We start from the raw sequence: 15,367 nt of genomic DNA on the forward strand, positions 1-15,367 counted from the left end.
AATTGGTTGAACTAATTCTGGTTTAAATTTAAAACAGCGTAAACACTTTATAGATATTTTACGTGCTAGATTTCTGCCTCTGATCGGCCAATATTTTTCACGGATATGTGCTAAGAGTAACTGCGGACCTAGATGAAGTAAAATAGCATGCTCATATTCAAAAAGTAATTTTGTGAAATGATGAATCGAATGTAATAGAATAGGGTGTTTCTTTTCCATTGGGAAATCGGAATGTTTCAAGCGACCACCCACCCGAAGAATGCCATTAGCGTCCAAAAATGGATTTAATTTACTTAATACATTGCTATCGGGTAGACCCTTGTTATCCAACAACCTTGAAATTTCTTCAGGAAAACTTTGATTTTGCGCTGCTTTAATTAGAGATTTCAATGAGCAACGCAACTCTGACACACTTATATGCCCTTCAATGCGACTAGAATTTTTCTGACAGGCTATTTTAAATCTGAAAATATAAGCTGTGACATGTTGCATTTTTAAAAATGAAGAAAATCGTTCAAAAAGAAAACTATTATCTAGCATAGCTACAAATGTTAATGGATATTTTGATTTTAATTCTGGTAATAATTTGATATTTTGTTCATTTTGTGGCCAATATATTGATTCTTTCGCAAGCCAAGATGGCCCTTGCCACCATTCGATCGCAGTTAACATTTGACTTGGTAACAAACCACGCGAAACTAAATCGGCTGGGTTGTCTGTATTGGGAATATATCGCCACTCGCAATCTTCAGTTAAAGCTTGAATCTCTGCAACACGATGCTTACAAAGACCTTTAACGTATTTGGAGGGGTTCTTATCCAGGCCAGAGCAATAGTAGAGTCAGGCCACAAAACGATTCTTTCAAAGGAAAGTTGAATAGAACTTAACACTTTGTTTACCAGTTTATTTAATAATAAAGCTGCACAAAGTTCAAGCTTAGGAATAGTAAGTGACTTCACCGGGGCAACCTTAGACTTAGCACATTAAAGGTTGATGACTGAAAAACCCTTTGAATCAATTGATTTTATATATAGGCAAGCCCCATAGGCTCTCTCGGAGGCATCTGAAAATCCGTGTATTTCTAACGAACTTGGAAAATCAGCTAGGACATGACGACTAATTTGCAATGAATTTAAATTGGGTAAATCTTTACAGAATTTAGACCATTCGTTCGATAAGGAAAGTGTCAATGGCTCATCCCAAGATACCTTTTGTAGCCATAAGCGTTGCATGAAAATCTTTGCTAGCACAATACACGGTGATAGGAGTCCTAAAGGATCGAATAGCTTGGATAATACTGACAGAACGCTTCTTTTTGTATAATTACTTTTAAAAGGAATTTCTTCGATATGATACATAAGAAAATCATCTTGACAAGACCAAGTTAAACCCAAGGTTTTTGCCTTTTCCCCTGCGGTGAATTCTAAGACCTCACAAGAACTAGTAGCGTTATCCATATGACTTACAACGCTAGGTTCATTGGAATACCATTTACGCAGCTCGAAACAACCGTCTTTTAAGACCTTTGAAATTTCATTGCATATATATTGAGCATCTGGAATAGAATCCGCACCGGTCAACAAATGGTCGACATAAAAATCTTGACGAATGATATTCGCAATATCTGGGTTAATTTTTTCATATTCGTCTGCTAACTGGAATAGACATCGAATTGATAGAAAACTAGCACAAGCTTGCCCATAGGTAACAGTATTTAGTTTGTAAACTTTTACATCTTCGGAAGGACTAGAACGCCATAATATTTTTTGTAGTGACCGCTGGCTTGGTTCAACTAGTATCTGGCGGTACATTTTCGTAATGTCCGCTGAAATTACAAATAAATATTTTCTAAATCTAAGTAAAATAGAAAAAAGATCGTTTTGCAAGACTGGACCAACATACTGAATGGAATTTAACGATAAACCATTGCTAGATGGTGCCGACGCATCAAAAACGACACGCAGTTTGGTAGTTAAACTAGACTCACGAAAAACTCCATGATGTGGCATGAAATATTCAACATTATTTGCTATATTACTAGTATCTAAAGTCATATGATTTAAATTCTCGTATTCTGTCATAAAATTTGGGTAATATTCTCAGAGATTATTGTTTTTTGCTAACTTTCTTTCTATGGTCTTTTTTCAGCTTGTTCCCTAGACGACCCAAGTAGATTGGGTGATTGTTTAAATGGCAGGGTAACGACAAAACGTCCGGAGGCATCTCTATGAGTAGTTTGTGAGAAAATAGATTCGCATTTGAGCTCATCCTCAGAAAAAACTTTATTTGTGGGAATTTCCTCGATTTCCCAAAACTTTGAAATAGTATTTTGTAACTCAGCATTAGTACTTAAGTGACAAGAAATATTACATAGAATTACATAGAAGTATCATCGGCGTGTCCTACCTCCAGCCAGAACGTAACCTAAATCTGTTTCTTGTAGGAAAGGCATGTGTTTTCCACACGATATCCGATTTTTACCTAGTAAGATCCAGAAAATATCCGCGCCTACTAGAATATCTACGGGGCCTGGCTTATTATAATCTGGGTCTGCTAATTGTACATTTTTAGGAAGATCCAAGCATTGAAAATGGATTCCTCTAGAAGATGAAATATTAGTCACTTCGGGCAAAATAAAGCAATTTAACAAAAGTTTAAAGTTTTTATACAAAGACTTAATTTCGACTTGACACCTTTTCTTAATTTGTGACGTGATATTGGCAATTCCCACAACAGATAAGTTGGTATTTTCTTGTTTCAAACCTAAACGTTTACATAGTGACAAAGAAATAAATGATGACTGGGAACCACAGTCTAATAATACTCGCGCATAATGTTCCCTTCCCAAGTGGTCGTGAATTTTAACCCTAGCCGTGGAAAGAAAAACATGCCCAGTTTTTATATATATCTTGGCCCATTGTAACAGTACTTTCCGAATATTCTTCTGAAGTTGGGGAACTTTGCCGATTTTCAATATGTAATAGAGTATTGTGCCGTTGATTGCACTTTCTACAGGGTCCTGATTTACATCGTTTACCAAAATTATTATTTCTTAAGCAGTTTATACATAGTTTTTTACCTTTTACGAAATCAATTCGGTTTTTAATATCTAGATTTTTAAATTGGTTACATGTATAAATTAAATGATCTTCGCCGCAGAAATAATTTAGTAGAATCCTGTAAAATCCCCGAGCTTAGGAGTATCTATATCAGCTGAAAATCTCTCCCAATCCATAGCCGTTTTCTGATCTAATTTTAAATTAAGCATAAATATTAAAATGGTGTCCCAGTTAGAAATATCTTGCCGTAGTTTATTTGATGATTCTTTATAAATGTTTTCTATTGAGAAAATAGCTTATAAATGGTTATATATTAATAATTTTTTATTATTAAATCGCTCAGTAAGTGTCTTCCACACCACTGTATATCCATTTGTCGAAAACTCTACAGATTTGATTACTTCTGCTGCCTTATTTTTCAAAGATGCTCTTAGCTAATGATATTTTTCGATACTAGATAACTCGGTATTTTTGTCTACTAGCGATTCAAAAGTATCTCGAAATTCGAGCCAATTTTCATAGGCGCCATCGAAGGTAGGTAGAAGTATATCCGGTAATTTAACTTGTAATTTTTGATTTACACTAGATTTTGAACATATACTTCCATTAGAATGCAATTCACCCGCTGATCTCAGATCATTTACGTCGTCATCGACGGATAATAAACTTTTAGCAATTGCTACGCTTTCATAATATGTGTCTTCAAATTGAGATCGTTCACTATATTGTTCGTCTAATTCCCTATCCTCGACAGTGCTCTCTATTTCGTTCTGAACCTCGCAAAACTCACTAAAAACGTCCTGAATTTTCGATAATCTTTCTCGTAAATTAGCTAGTTGAAAATTGCTTAACCCCTCTTTCAATTTACTTTGTGCCTCGATATATTTAACAAAATTAGTTAAAGATGATTTTAAACCGCCACGTTTTCTAATTAGAACTTGACTAGCCATGACGATTAAAATAATTCTAGCAAATTACCTACGCGACAACTTTAAAATGGCTACCGCGTAAAATAATTTCTTAAACTCTCGAACTAGGTATTTTATTAGGAAAAATACGGATACGGCTCACCTTGCTTGTTAATCCGGCTCGTCTGGACCATATGTTGGTTATATAGTGGACTGTATTTTTTAATAGTTTATTAAAGTTAATATAAGATATAACAAATTGTTTTAATAAAACAAAGAAATGTAAATTCTTGCGGCTTGCCGGGCTGGTGGTAAGTGACAGGTCCCCTTCCGTCCGATTGCTGGACGTCAGGCGCAGAGATAAAAGGTCAAGATCGGTTGCAGCATTTAGATGGAACGGGGGCAGCATTTAGATGGAACAAGTGCAGCATTTAGAAGCTTGAGCCCAAACACTATATAATAATATGTATTGCAGGGGCGGCTCGTAGCACTGGAAGATGGTGAGGCACATTAGAAGAGAATTTTTATTAGTATGTATATAGGGTGACCATTAGTACGAGGAAGTCCAATATCTTCGGTTTTGACAAATATATGAAAAAAAAGTTCTATATAAAAAAAGTGCATATCCTAAAAAAAAAATTTTCTTTAAAATTGCAATCGCATTACCATTTTTCTGTGCAGAATTGGATTCAGCATAAAATTCAGCATACATCACACTATTGATTTATTTGAAGCACTATATATGCGGAATTTCCATGATAATTCATATTTGAAAAATTTCATTTTTTAAAAAGTGGTAAAAACCTGGAGTGAATTTGACTTATTGATATATTATTGCTTAAGTATGTATATAGCGAGGTATTTAGGACAAAAGAAGAAATCCGAGAAAAATTTACATTATTTTATACAGGGATTTTTTTATGGCACGGCCAACATTGCAATATTATGTCTCAATTTTTTTAAACGCAATACACACTGTATATTATTTTTAGTATTTTAGATACCTACAGACTTAAAAAGCGCACATTTTTGTAATTAAAATATTTCTAAATTTTTAGCAGTTGCCTTAAGCCTTATGTAATATAATTCGCAGTATTATACCGTATGATCGAATAAAAACGGCGTCAGCGATGGCTATGAAATGAAGGTCGTTGTCATTTTATGTGTAAAATTATATGGAAAATGTCATCGATCGTCGTTTTCAAGCCAACTGGACGCCGTTTTTTTTCGATCATACGGTACCTATTACATAGGGCTATTGCAACAGTAAATTTTTATCAAAGCGACCTCAGGATATTTTGTCTTATATTTTACTCTGTATGGTAAAATTTTGTTTTTCTACCCTTCCTATAAAAATAAAACAAAATGAAATCTCTGTAACAGGTTGCTTTACTGTTTGACTATACGAGTACACAATTTATCTAGAAATGATTCGAATTCGAAAAACTTTACCTGGGGAAGTCCTCTGATGATGCATGGTCCCTCTAAATAATCATATCAATCAACAAGTCACTGTCCACTTTTTAGGTATTTACTTAATACGTTGTAATCAGTAAGACGAGTAATTAAACATGCAATTCACATTAAAAAACGTTTATATTAATCAATTAGAGACAAAACAGTGCAATAACCGGCAAAGTTAATTCAAACTGTGATTCAAACTAATACAAATTCCCAAATAATGCAATTCTGCATTTTCAGCCTGTCGCCTAAAATCTCTCGGGTTGATCGGGAAGTGATACATATTTTTAACGAACGGCTTTTCAGGCAGGATTTTGATGCCCATAAACTCACACAACGGTATCAAAGACAACTCACGACCGGTTATACGCTTCTCCTCCAACCAATAAGGCCTAGAGAAGATCTTAGAGCGGCCCGCACTATCAGGAGCACAGAATTGGAGGAGGTGCTTCGCTGACCCACTTGTTGATGTCTCCCGGAAGAACCCTGCGAATCACCAATGGCGACACGCCCAACGCCACCTAAAGACGCAAAGGCGTCCCCCCCGAATAAAATGGCTTCCGCAACGGGGGATGGAGCCACAAATAACTCAAGTCTCCACCCGCCGCCACCGAAACAACATGACGGAAAGCGAAACCAGCCTGAATGCGCGCCACATAGTCAAACAAAATCAATTAACACCACGAAGAGAGAGTCTCTATCGTTCTCATTAGACAAGAACAAACCGGAGGAAAGCATCTCGGCGAATGCCACGAATTCGAACAACATCACGAGTTCACCGCTACAAAACATCTGTAGCGAAGGTGCCCAGAACATCAGGGTGCCTAAAGAAAAAGAACCTGCTATAAATAAACTAGCGAATGGATCCAAGAGATATAATTCTGGCACTCCAAAGGTCTCTCTAAATAGAAACTTAAGCAATTGGGCAAAACCAGGATGCTCAAAACACCTTCTGGACAACAATACTCGAAGCGACATCGAACAATTACAAACCTGTGAAGACCCTAACACCATCAAGGGACTACCAACATCAACACCATCAAACGCTGCACCAGCCACAGCCTCATTATCACCAACAAAATCATCTGCTGGCCTCAATTGTACCTCGTGCGGCGCAACTTTCAAGACAAAACCACAGTTAAAAATGCACATAACATCAAGAACGTGCGGAGATCGTACCAAGTGTAAATAACAACACGAACGACGAAGCCACCCGTCTGAGTGTGAGAGGGAGTCCGACGCACTAGATGTGCTGACAGAGCCTGAATACCTAGAGATCTTGGCTAACCTAGAGGCACGCACAGTTAAAACTGTGTCCATCAAAGATATGATGGCCGCCACTGGACTCACTCAAGCCCAGGTTCGACACAGGAGGGAAAGCCAAATATATAAGAGGTACCTAGAACGAGCCAGGTCAAATCTAAGGGCCTCTAAGGCTAGCAACCTAACATCGCTGGCAAAATCCCTCCTGCTAGGAAAAAAGGAAACCAAGTCGCCGGGCAGCGGCGCACTCACACTCACACCTACGCCCACACCATCTACGCCCCTCTCGTCAAGAGAATGCATAGCAAAACGCCCACCACCAGGCAGACTTCCAACCAAGGCTGCCACCAAGTTGTCGCCGCCCCAGCAGCCGCTCCCAACGGGAAACGTGACCATACATGGAAACACCCTTGAAGCCATAACACCTGGCAAGAGGCGAAGATCGCCGTCGGATACATCTCCTATCCCCGACAGGCCAGCAAAATCATTTAAATTACCCACCCGCCTACCGACCATGCCAGAAACTTCTATCAGCAATACCAGAGCCGGAACGCCCTCACCGACGCCTTCCAGCAACAGCGACGTCGCCTACCTCTCGCCCCGGCCGACCAACAGCCTGAATGAAACGGCCTACTTTACTCCTGAGCCAGACCTAGTCCCTCCAAATCCGCCGAGAGTCTTAATACATAGCAACATCATAGTCCGCAGCGGACCACCAGCGAGCAGCGAGACGCCAGACAGCAACCCCGACTCCTCCGAACAACAAGAGGAGACCACTGGCGCAACAACCAACGACCCCTCTCCAAACCGTTCCTGGCTCACAAATATCGAAGAACCAATACCAGAGAACCCAGAATTCGCGGAATTCTTCTATACGGAACGGAGAGACCTGCCCGCCACTGAGAGGCTTCTGCGGAAGATTATAGACCAAGTACTCCTGGGCTCCAGGAGTACGCTTACAGAGTCTATCGACGCCTGGCTGGCTGGAATTTCCAGCAAAACCAGCACGAAGCCAGCAGCGAACCGCCCCGCAAACAACCAGAACCAGGCGAGAAACTATGGAGTCTCCAGAGGTGGCAGGGGTCCACGCGCCAGTGCTTACAAAAAGGCACAGGATCTCTATAAGAAGGATAAGTCGATGCTCGCTGACTTGATCCTGTCCGGTCGAGCTCTAAACGAGCCCCCAGAGCTGCCATCAATCCAAGACATTGAGGACTTTTACGGCGACGTGTTTGAGGGACAGTCATTAGAGGACTCGGAGGAAGTGCAAACCAAATGGGCCGCGAACACCTTTCGGCCAATCACATCCACCGACGTAGAGAACGCAATGGCGAATTGGAAGGTGTCGGCCCCCGGACCAGACGGCTTGACAGTCCAGCAGGCTAAGAACGTCCCGGCTAGACACTGGTCCATTATAATGTCCGCCATCTTGTTTAGAAACGCCCACCCTTCCAGCTGGAAGCTGCTCCGGACCGTCCTTGTTCCCAAGGACGGAGACAGAAGGTCCCCAACCAACTGGCGACCCATAACCATCGGGTCAACCGGGCAGCGCTTAATGCATCGAATTCTGAACACCAAGCTGAAGAACTGTATCGAGCTGAACGCGGGCCAGAGGGGATTTACACAGATCGACGGTACTCTGGCGAACGTCCTGCTTCTTGACCACTACATCCGGTCAAGAACTGAGCAGGGCAAGTCCTTCAGTGTGGTCTCCCTGGACATTAGTAAGGCATTCGATACCGTGTCTCACAACAGCGTGCGCCGAGGGCTACGAAGGGTGGGTGTCGATGACAGGGTGACATCGTATATTATGGAAACGTTACGGACCGCTTCTACTAGAATTAAGATCGGCCAGCAGTCTTCCCGGGCATTAAACATAAACAGAGGGGTCAAACAGGGTGATCCTCTCAGTCCCCTCCTATTCAACATAGTTATGGACGAGCTGCTAGATAGACTTAACGGGCGGCCAAGCGGCGGAACAATGGGGGATGACAACCGAACATCTATAATGGCATTCGCTGACGATCTCATCTTGATGGAGGACGACATCAGGGTCATGCCCCTCTTACTGGATGAAACAGCCAACTTCTTAAAGAGACGAGGCATGGCCATAAACCCGAAAAAATGCACGTCAATAACAGCCACAACCCATCATGGCAACAAGAGGTCGTCCGTCATCGAGAAGTCATTGTACAGCATCGGCGGCTCAAAGATTCCCACGAACAACGGCCTGTCGGCGTTTCGGTACTTAGGACACATGTACGGTACTTCTGGAGTCAAAAAACCATCACTGTGCAACCTGCAGGCTTGGATAGCGAGACTGCACCGGGCCCCCCTCAAACCAGACCAAAAACTGCCTATCCTGAAGGATCATTTAATCCCCAAGGTCTTGTACGGCCTTCAATCAACGCAGATGACCGGGGAGATCCTGAAGGAAGCGGACAGGATGATCAAAAGCGCCACGAAGAGGTTTTTACACCTTCACAATCACGTGCCGGACGCTATCCTGTTCGCTAGAGTCAGAGACGGGGGTCTGGGCATAACGGAGCTGCGTTCCGCCATTCCTAATCAGCTGCTGGGAAGAATGCAGCGTCTGCTATCCAGGACCGAGGACGAGGTGGTCAGCATGGTGTTACAGACTGAGAGACTAGGCAAAATATTTGCAAAACTGCAGGCCATGTGCGCGAGTCATTGGGAATTACTAAACCTAAAGGCGCAATGAAAGTAAAAGTTCGTCTCGCACGGACCGAGGGAAGATGGGCGGTCCTTAGTGGCCGCTCCGCATTCCCGGGGCGTCTCGTTCTCATCGCGAGAAGAGGCGCACCAAGAGCGTACACGCTGGGACCCGAAAGATGGTGAACTATGCCTGGTCAGGACGAAGTCAGGGGAAACCCTGATGGAGGTCCGTAGCGATTCTGACGTGCAAATCGATCGTCGGAACTGGGTATAGGGGCGAAAGACTAATCGAACCATCTAGTAGCTGGTTCCCTCCGAAGTTTTCCTCAGGATAGCTGGCGCTCGTTGCGTACGAGTCTCATCCGGTAAAGCGAATGATTAGAGGCATTGGGGTCGAAACGACCTCAACCTATTCTCAAACTTTAAATGGGTGAGATCTCCGGCTTGCTTAAATGTTGAAGCCGCGAGATTTCGGATCAGAGTGCCAAGTGGGCCATTTTTGGTAAGCAGAACTGGCGCTGTGGGATGAACCAAACGTCGAGTTAAAGCGCCTAAATCGACGCTTATGGGATACCATGAAAGGCGTTGGTAACTTAAGACAGCAGGACGGTGGCCATGGAAGTCGGAATCCGCCAAGGGGTGTGTAACAACTCACCTGCCGAATTTTCTAGCCCTGAAAATGGATGGCGCTGAAGCGTCGTGCTTATACTCGACCGTCAGCGGCATGTGCGAAAAATAGCAATATTTTTCATGAAGCTCTGACGAGTAGGAGGGTCGCGGCGGTGACCGCAGAAGGGCTGATCGCGAGGTCGTCTGGAGCCGCCGTCGGTGCAGATCTTGTTGGTAGTAACAAATACTCCAGCGAGGCCCTGGAGGACTGGCGTGGAGAAGGGTTTCGTGTGAACAGCCGTTGCACACGAGTCAGTCGATCCTAAGCCCTAGGCGAAAGCCGATGTCGATGTGGTGTACGTTTATTAAGTTACGTCTAACGTAAATACTTAGCGAACACACCCGTCGGGCGAAAGGGAATCCGGTTCCTATTCCGGAACCTGGCAGCGGAACCGTCAATAAGTCGGGCCCTCGCAAGAGAGTTCGTCGGGGTAACCCAAAAGGACCCGGAGACGCCGTCGGGAGATCCGGGAAGAGTTTTCTTTTTCTGCATGAGCGTTCGAGTTCCATGGAATCCTCTAGCAGGGAGATATGGTTTGGAACGCGAAGAGCACCGCAGTTGCCGCGGTGTCCGGTTCTTCCCCTCGGACCTTGAAAATCCGGGAGAGGGCCACGTGGAGGCGTCGCGCCAGTTCGTACCCATATCCGCAGCAGGTCTCCAAGGTGAAGAGCCTCTAGTCGATAGAATAATGTAGATAAGGGAAGTCGGCAAATTGGATCCGTAACTTCGGGATAAGGATTGGCTCTGAGGATCGGGGCGTGTCGGGCTTGGCGAGGAAGCGGGTACTGGCTAATGTGCCAGGCCTGGGCGAGGTGCAAGTTTTTGCGAACCGAATCCGAGCTCGGTCCTGAGCCTTGGCCTCCCGCGGAACCGCTTTGCTGCGAGGCCCGTTTGCGTAGCGTTTCACGACGTTACGCTTCGGTGTCCTCTTCGGCCGCTATTTAACGGTCAGCTCAGAACTGGCACGGACCGGGGGAATCCGACTGTCTAATTAAAACAAAGCATTGCGATGGTCTTAACTTGATGTTGACGCAATGTGATTTCTGCCCAGTGCTCTGAATGTCAAAGTGAAGAAATTCAATCAAGCGCGGGTAAACGGCGGGAGTAACTATGACTCTCTTAAAGGCAGCTGCCTGCATGCTTTTTCTTTTCATTCTATAGATTTAAGATTCCAGTGAACGCTGTCGCTCCGTCAATGCGATATACCACAATACGTTAGACAAGAAAAGGCGAGAGGCAAACCTCTGCACATATACTTCTTAAAGAACAAATGAGATGGATATATATATCGTCGAGTTTGTCGCATATGGGAAAGGAAGCGCGTTTAAAGGAATACCATCGACGTAATTTATTGTAGAATGACGGATAAAAAATACAATTATTATTGATGTAAATAGGGAAAAAAAATAAAATTGTGATTAAAGATGTATCGATTAATACGTGTAATTCTTCAAATGTATTGGTGAGGCACTGCCTCATCTGCCTCATAGGACAAGCCGCCCCTGATGTATTGTAAAATTTACTGGTAATAAATAAATAAATAAATAAAATATGGAGTAAAGAGATCTTCAAAAAATTTTTCTTTGGAAATAAAAGGTAAACTTTAAAATAAATGACAAGAGTGTCATAAAAATAAATGACGCGACCGTTATTTTATTATGACCGTGACAATGTCAGAAAAATTTGCCTACATCCCTAGTTCTAATTACACTCAATTTCCTTACTTTAACATAATTATTTTATTTTAAAAAACACAAACGATAATAATGTTGTCGATTCTGCTAAAAATTGAATTAAATAAAAAAAATAAAAAATAAGGATTAACAAGAAAACCGTTGAAAATGGGTATAGGGAAAGTTATAGCAAATCGATGCAGAATTGAATTTTGCATCTAACTATCGAAAAATATACAGGGTGTCTCATTTGAAAAAATGAACTTTTTGAGTTTGAAAATAATCTAATCAGTTATCAAATTTTGGACACCGTGTATGCGATAAATTAGTTATCAATATGGACTTCGAAAGTATTAGTCCTCTGCTCCAGTTTACCGCAGAAGCGTTTATCACTGATTCAAAATGAGGCCCACGTAAAAGACCCCCATGTAAAAGACCCACTGTTAAAAATAGGGGTAAATCTGTAAACATTTTCAAATAAATCAAGATATCTGAGAAACAGTTGAAACTAGGTATAGGGGAATCTAATGAAACTCATCATAAAGAGATTAGATAAGATCTTGCTCCGCGTTCCTGAGTGGATAACTGTGAGATGGCCTTTCTTAAGAAGCTGATACATGCTTACGTATTAGGCAAACGGAATCAAATATAAATAAGGAAGGAAGAGTTAATATTTTTAATTTTTTAAAGAAGTCCTGGCAATGAGTTCTGCTGTTTAGTCCCAGTGAATATCGAACAGCTCTCTTCTGGAGCTTGAAAATGCGGTCAAATTGAGTCGCACAACACGTACCCCAGAATGGAAGGGCATACCTGAGGTTGCTATATCGGGAGCTATTATTATTATTATTATATAATTGACAAAAATTATACATGTTGACTGGATAGTTATTAGTCTCAAATAATAAATTTGAATTTTTTTGTGCCAAATATTCAACAGAAACTGTTTTATCGTATTTTCTTCTAAAAAAATTCATGATTTGTTTAAAAAATAGTTCGGCAATTTATTATTTCAGTCAAATATCTATCTAGTCAATAAGTATATTTTTGTCAATAATGACATGTAATAGCTATTTCCACACATTCTAAATATCTTGAAAACGGTTGTTCATAGCGATTTTTACCAAGAGACATTTTTTTAGGTAAAAAGTAACAGAATTGTATATTTTTTCACTCAGTAGTTTTATAGATGTACGGACGAAAAGTTATTAAAAGTTATATACTCTTCAAACGATTTAAAAATATGTAGGTGGTGCCCCCTACAAATAGGAGTCATATTGACATCCAAATGAAATTTCTCATATCAATTATACTAATTTTCATGCAAATTAGTTTAAATTAGTTCAGGAATGATTTGGAAAAATTTTAAACAAAAATGAAACTTCTATACCCTGTCTCTACGAACTGAAACATTTTTGGACATAAATTTATACGAACTTTTTGACTTATTTTTATCTGAAGAATTATGCTGCCAAAGTTATCCGAATACACCTCGATCCACCACATGTGAATGGTTTAAAGAGATTGTTAATTGAACAACTTCATAATTCTACCATACTGAATTTCCATCTTGAATAAAATAATTTGTAAAAAAGATACTAACTTGTGATATCTAGTTGAAAAAATAATTTTAATATTTATGAAAATATACAAGTACATTTTGCTTAAATTGGAAGTTATATTCAGTTTTTTAATGTTAATAAAAGTGAATATTTAATGAATTAATTTTCATTAATTTAATGGAGTTAATGAATATTTAAACTAATAATGTAACATGATTTTTAAATTTATTCATTAAAAAGCAATGAAATGACATTATGTGAAACGATTTCAAATATATAAACATAAAACAACAAAATATATCACCGCCGGTATATTCACATTAAAAGATTACGAAAAATATAATAATTAATTTTATTGTTATAATTTATAATTTTTTCATATACCTCCGTTAATTAATTTTCAGTTAAAACAATGACAGCGTACGATATAATTTGTAATATTTCATAATGCTATTTATTCAAATTAAAACAAGTTACATTTTAATTTGAAGTATAAATATTAAATATTTTTACAGTAGCATGACAAATAGATTAGCAAATAACTTATTAACGATGTTAGCCTTTGATAAAACATTTAGCGTTAATTTAGTCAAAGATGACACGTCTGTTTTTCAACATTGTTTGAAGAAGTATGTAAAAATGATTAAAAAACTAAATAAAACTAACAAATCCAAAACAAAATAGTATTAATTTAGTCTTGAAAGTTTTCGACTGTCGATTTTGTATATATATATATATATATACATAATACATGAAATTAGAGATTTACATAAATCTCAAATCGACATCAATATTTTTTTAATAACATTTAGCACTTTAAGTAAGTGATAAAACACGCTAATACAAAAATTCCTTTTTACCACACTTACAGGTTTATCTTGTATCTAAAAAGATCTAAAGTAAAAAAAAACGTTTTTATTTATTTTTCTTGGTGTATAACCAACTTTTTGACAAACTTTGTATTATAAAGATGATTATCGACCCCCCTTCGTTAATTAGAAAATTAAATAATGTGGAAACAACTTCTATTTTGAGAGCAAATAAGTTTTTGGTCTCAATTATCATCGCTTCCCGAGCAAGTTGGTTCAGTGACGACGGGCTCCAGAAACTATAAGGGAACTGTAATGGATAATGGATGTCGAAACACCGGCTCCCGATAGATCACCGAAGTTAAGCGACGTTAGAGGATGGGAGTGGGATGAACAGGTAACCGTCTCGAAACTCTGTCGTGTTGTTGTTTCATGGAGTGTAAAATCTCTTGATATAGGCTGCTCATTCACGCCAGTTTGAGGCCAGATTAGCTCGAATATCTCGTGAGTAAGGCCACCCACGGTGCGACTATTTCGAGACGAAAGTGGCAAACTAAACACCCCGGCACAAAATTTCGCCACCCTAATATTTTGACTAAGTTTGAGGTTTCATAAATTTTTAATTTGTAATCCTATTTTTATGATTATGGTATTAGTTTGTAGATAAATTTGTTGGTATTATTTTTTTTTATTTTAATGGATTATACAGATTGTTCACTGAACAGTTACTTATAGGGGAACAGAATGGCAACACTGCCTATTGAGAACGCATGCACTTATTCGGGTATTCTGCCGACTCGTCCCGTCGCGTCGTCTATCGACGAGCGGGCTGAGGTTTCCATATTCCAACCATAAAGCTCTTGCCGCGAGTAATAAATAAATTAACAACCTGTATATTTCGGTTAGGTGTGTTTATACCAGGGTAAATCAAAACGTTTCTTGCAATAAACTCAAAACACCCTGTGGAAAAAATTGGACGGGCATTTTGGATAAAAAACACTTTCCTGTAATCTTAAATGTATTCCTAACATTTCAATTTTAAAATTATCCTATTTTCTCTATTCTTTAATGAGCTACACATTTTTAAATAAAGTACTGATATTTTTACAATCTTGAATTTGTTGAAAATGGAGCTTTCAATGCCCGCCGTTATATTGAGAATGTCCTCCAAGAAGTTATTGTTCCATTTGCTCCTTTCATTTGAAATCAGTTTATACTGATGCATGATAATTTTTATTTTTAATAAAAATATTCTCGGTAGCAAATACTGGTCTTACTACGTTAATAGC

At 39.7% G+C, this 15,367-nt stretch overlaps 1 protein-coding gene across 1 annotated transcript; it reads right to left on the reverse strand.

The window, feature by feature from the left end:
- Positions 1 to 983: 983 nt before the first annotated feature.
- On the reverse strand, positions 984 to 1,811 carry LOC115874893. Its single transcript, XM_030890193.1, has one exon. The coding sequence runs from the start codon at positions 1,809 to 1,811 to the stop codon at positions 984 to 986; it is 828 nt and encodes a 275-aa protein (XP_030746053.1).
- Between the last annotated feature and the right edge of the window lie 13,556 nt (positions 1,812 to 15,367).

The sequence above is a fragment of the Sitophilus oryzae genome, unplaced genomic scaffold (assembly GCF_002938485.1).
Source record: "Sitophilus oryzae breed Bouriz unplaced genomic scaffold, Soryzae_2.0 scaffold_1307_pilon_pilon, whole genome shotgun sequence".
NCBI lineage: Eukaryota > Metazoa > Arthropoda > Insecta > Coleoptera > Curculionidae > Sitophilus > Sitophilus oryzae.

Coding starts and splice junctions, on each gene's coding strand:
- LOC115874893 (XM_030890193.1), bottom strand. CDS start 1,811: ATGTACCGCCAGATACTAGTTGAACCAAGCCAGCGGTCACTACAAAAA.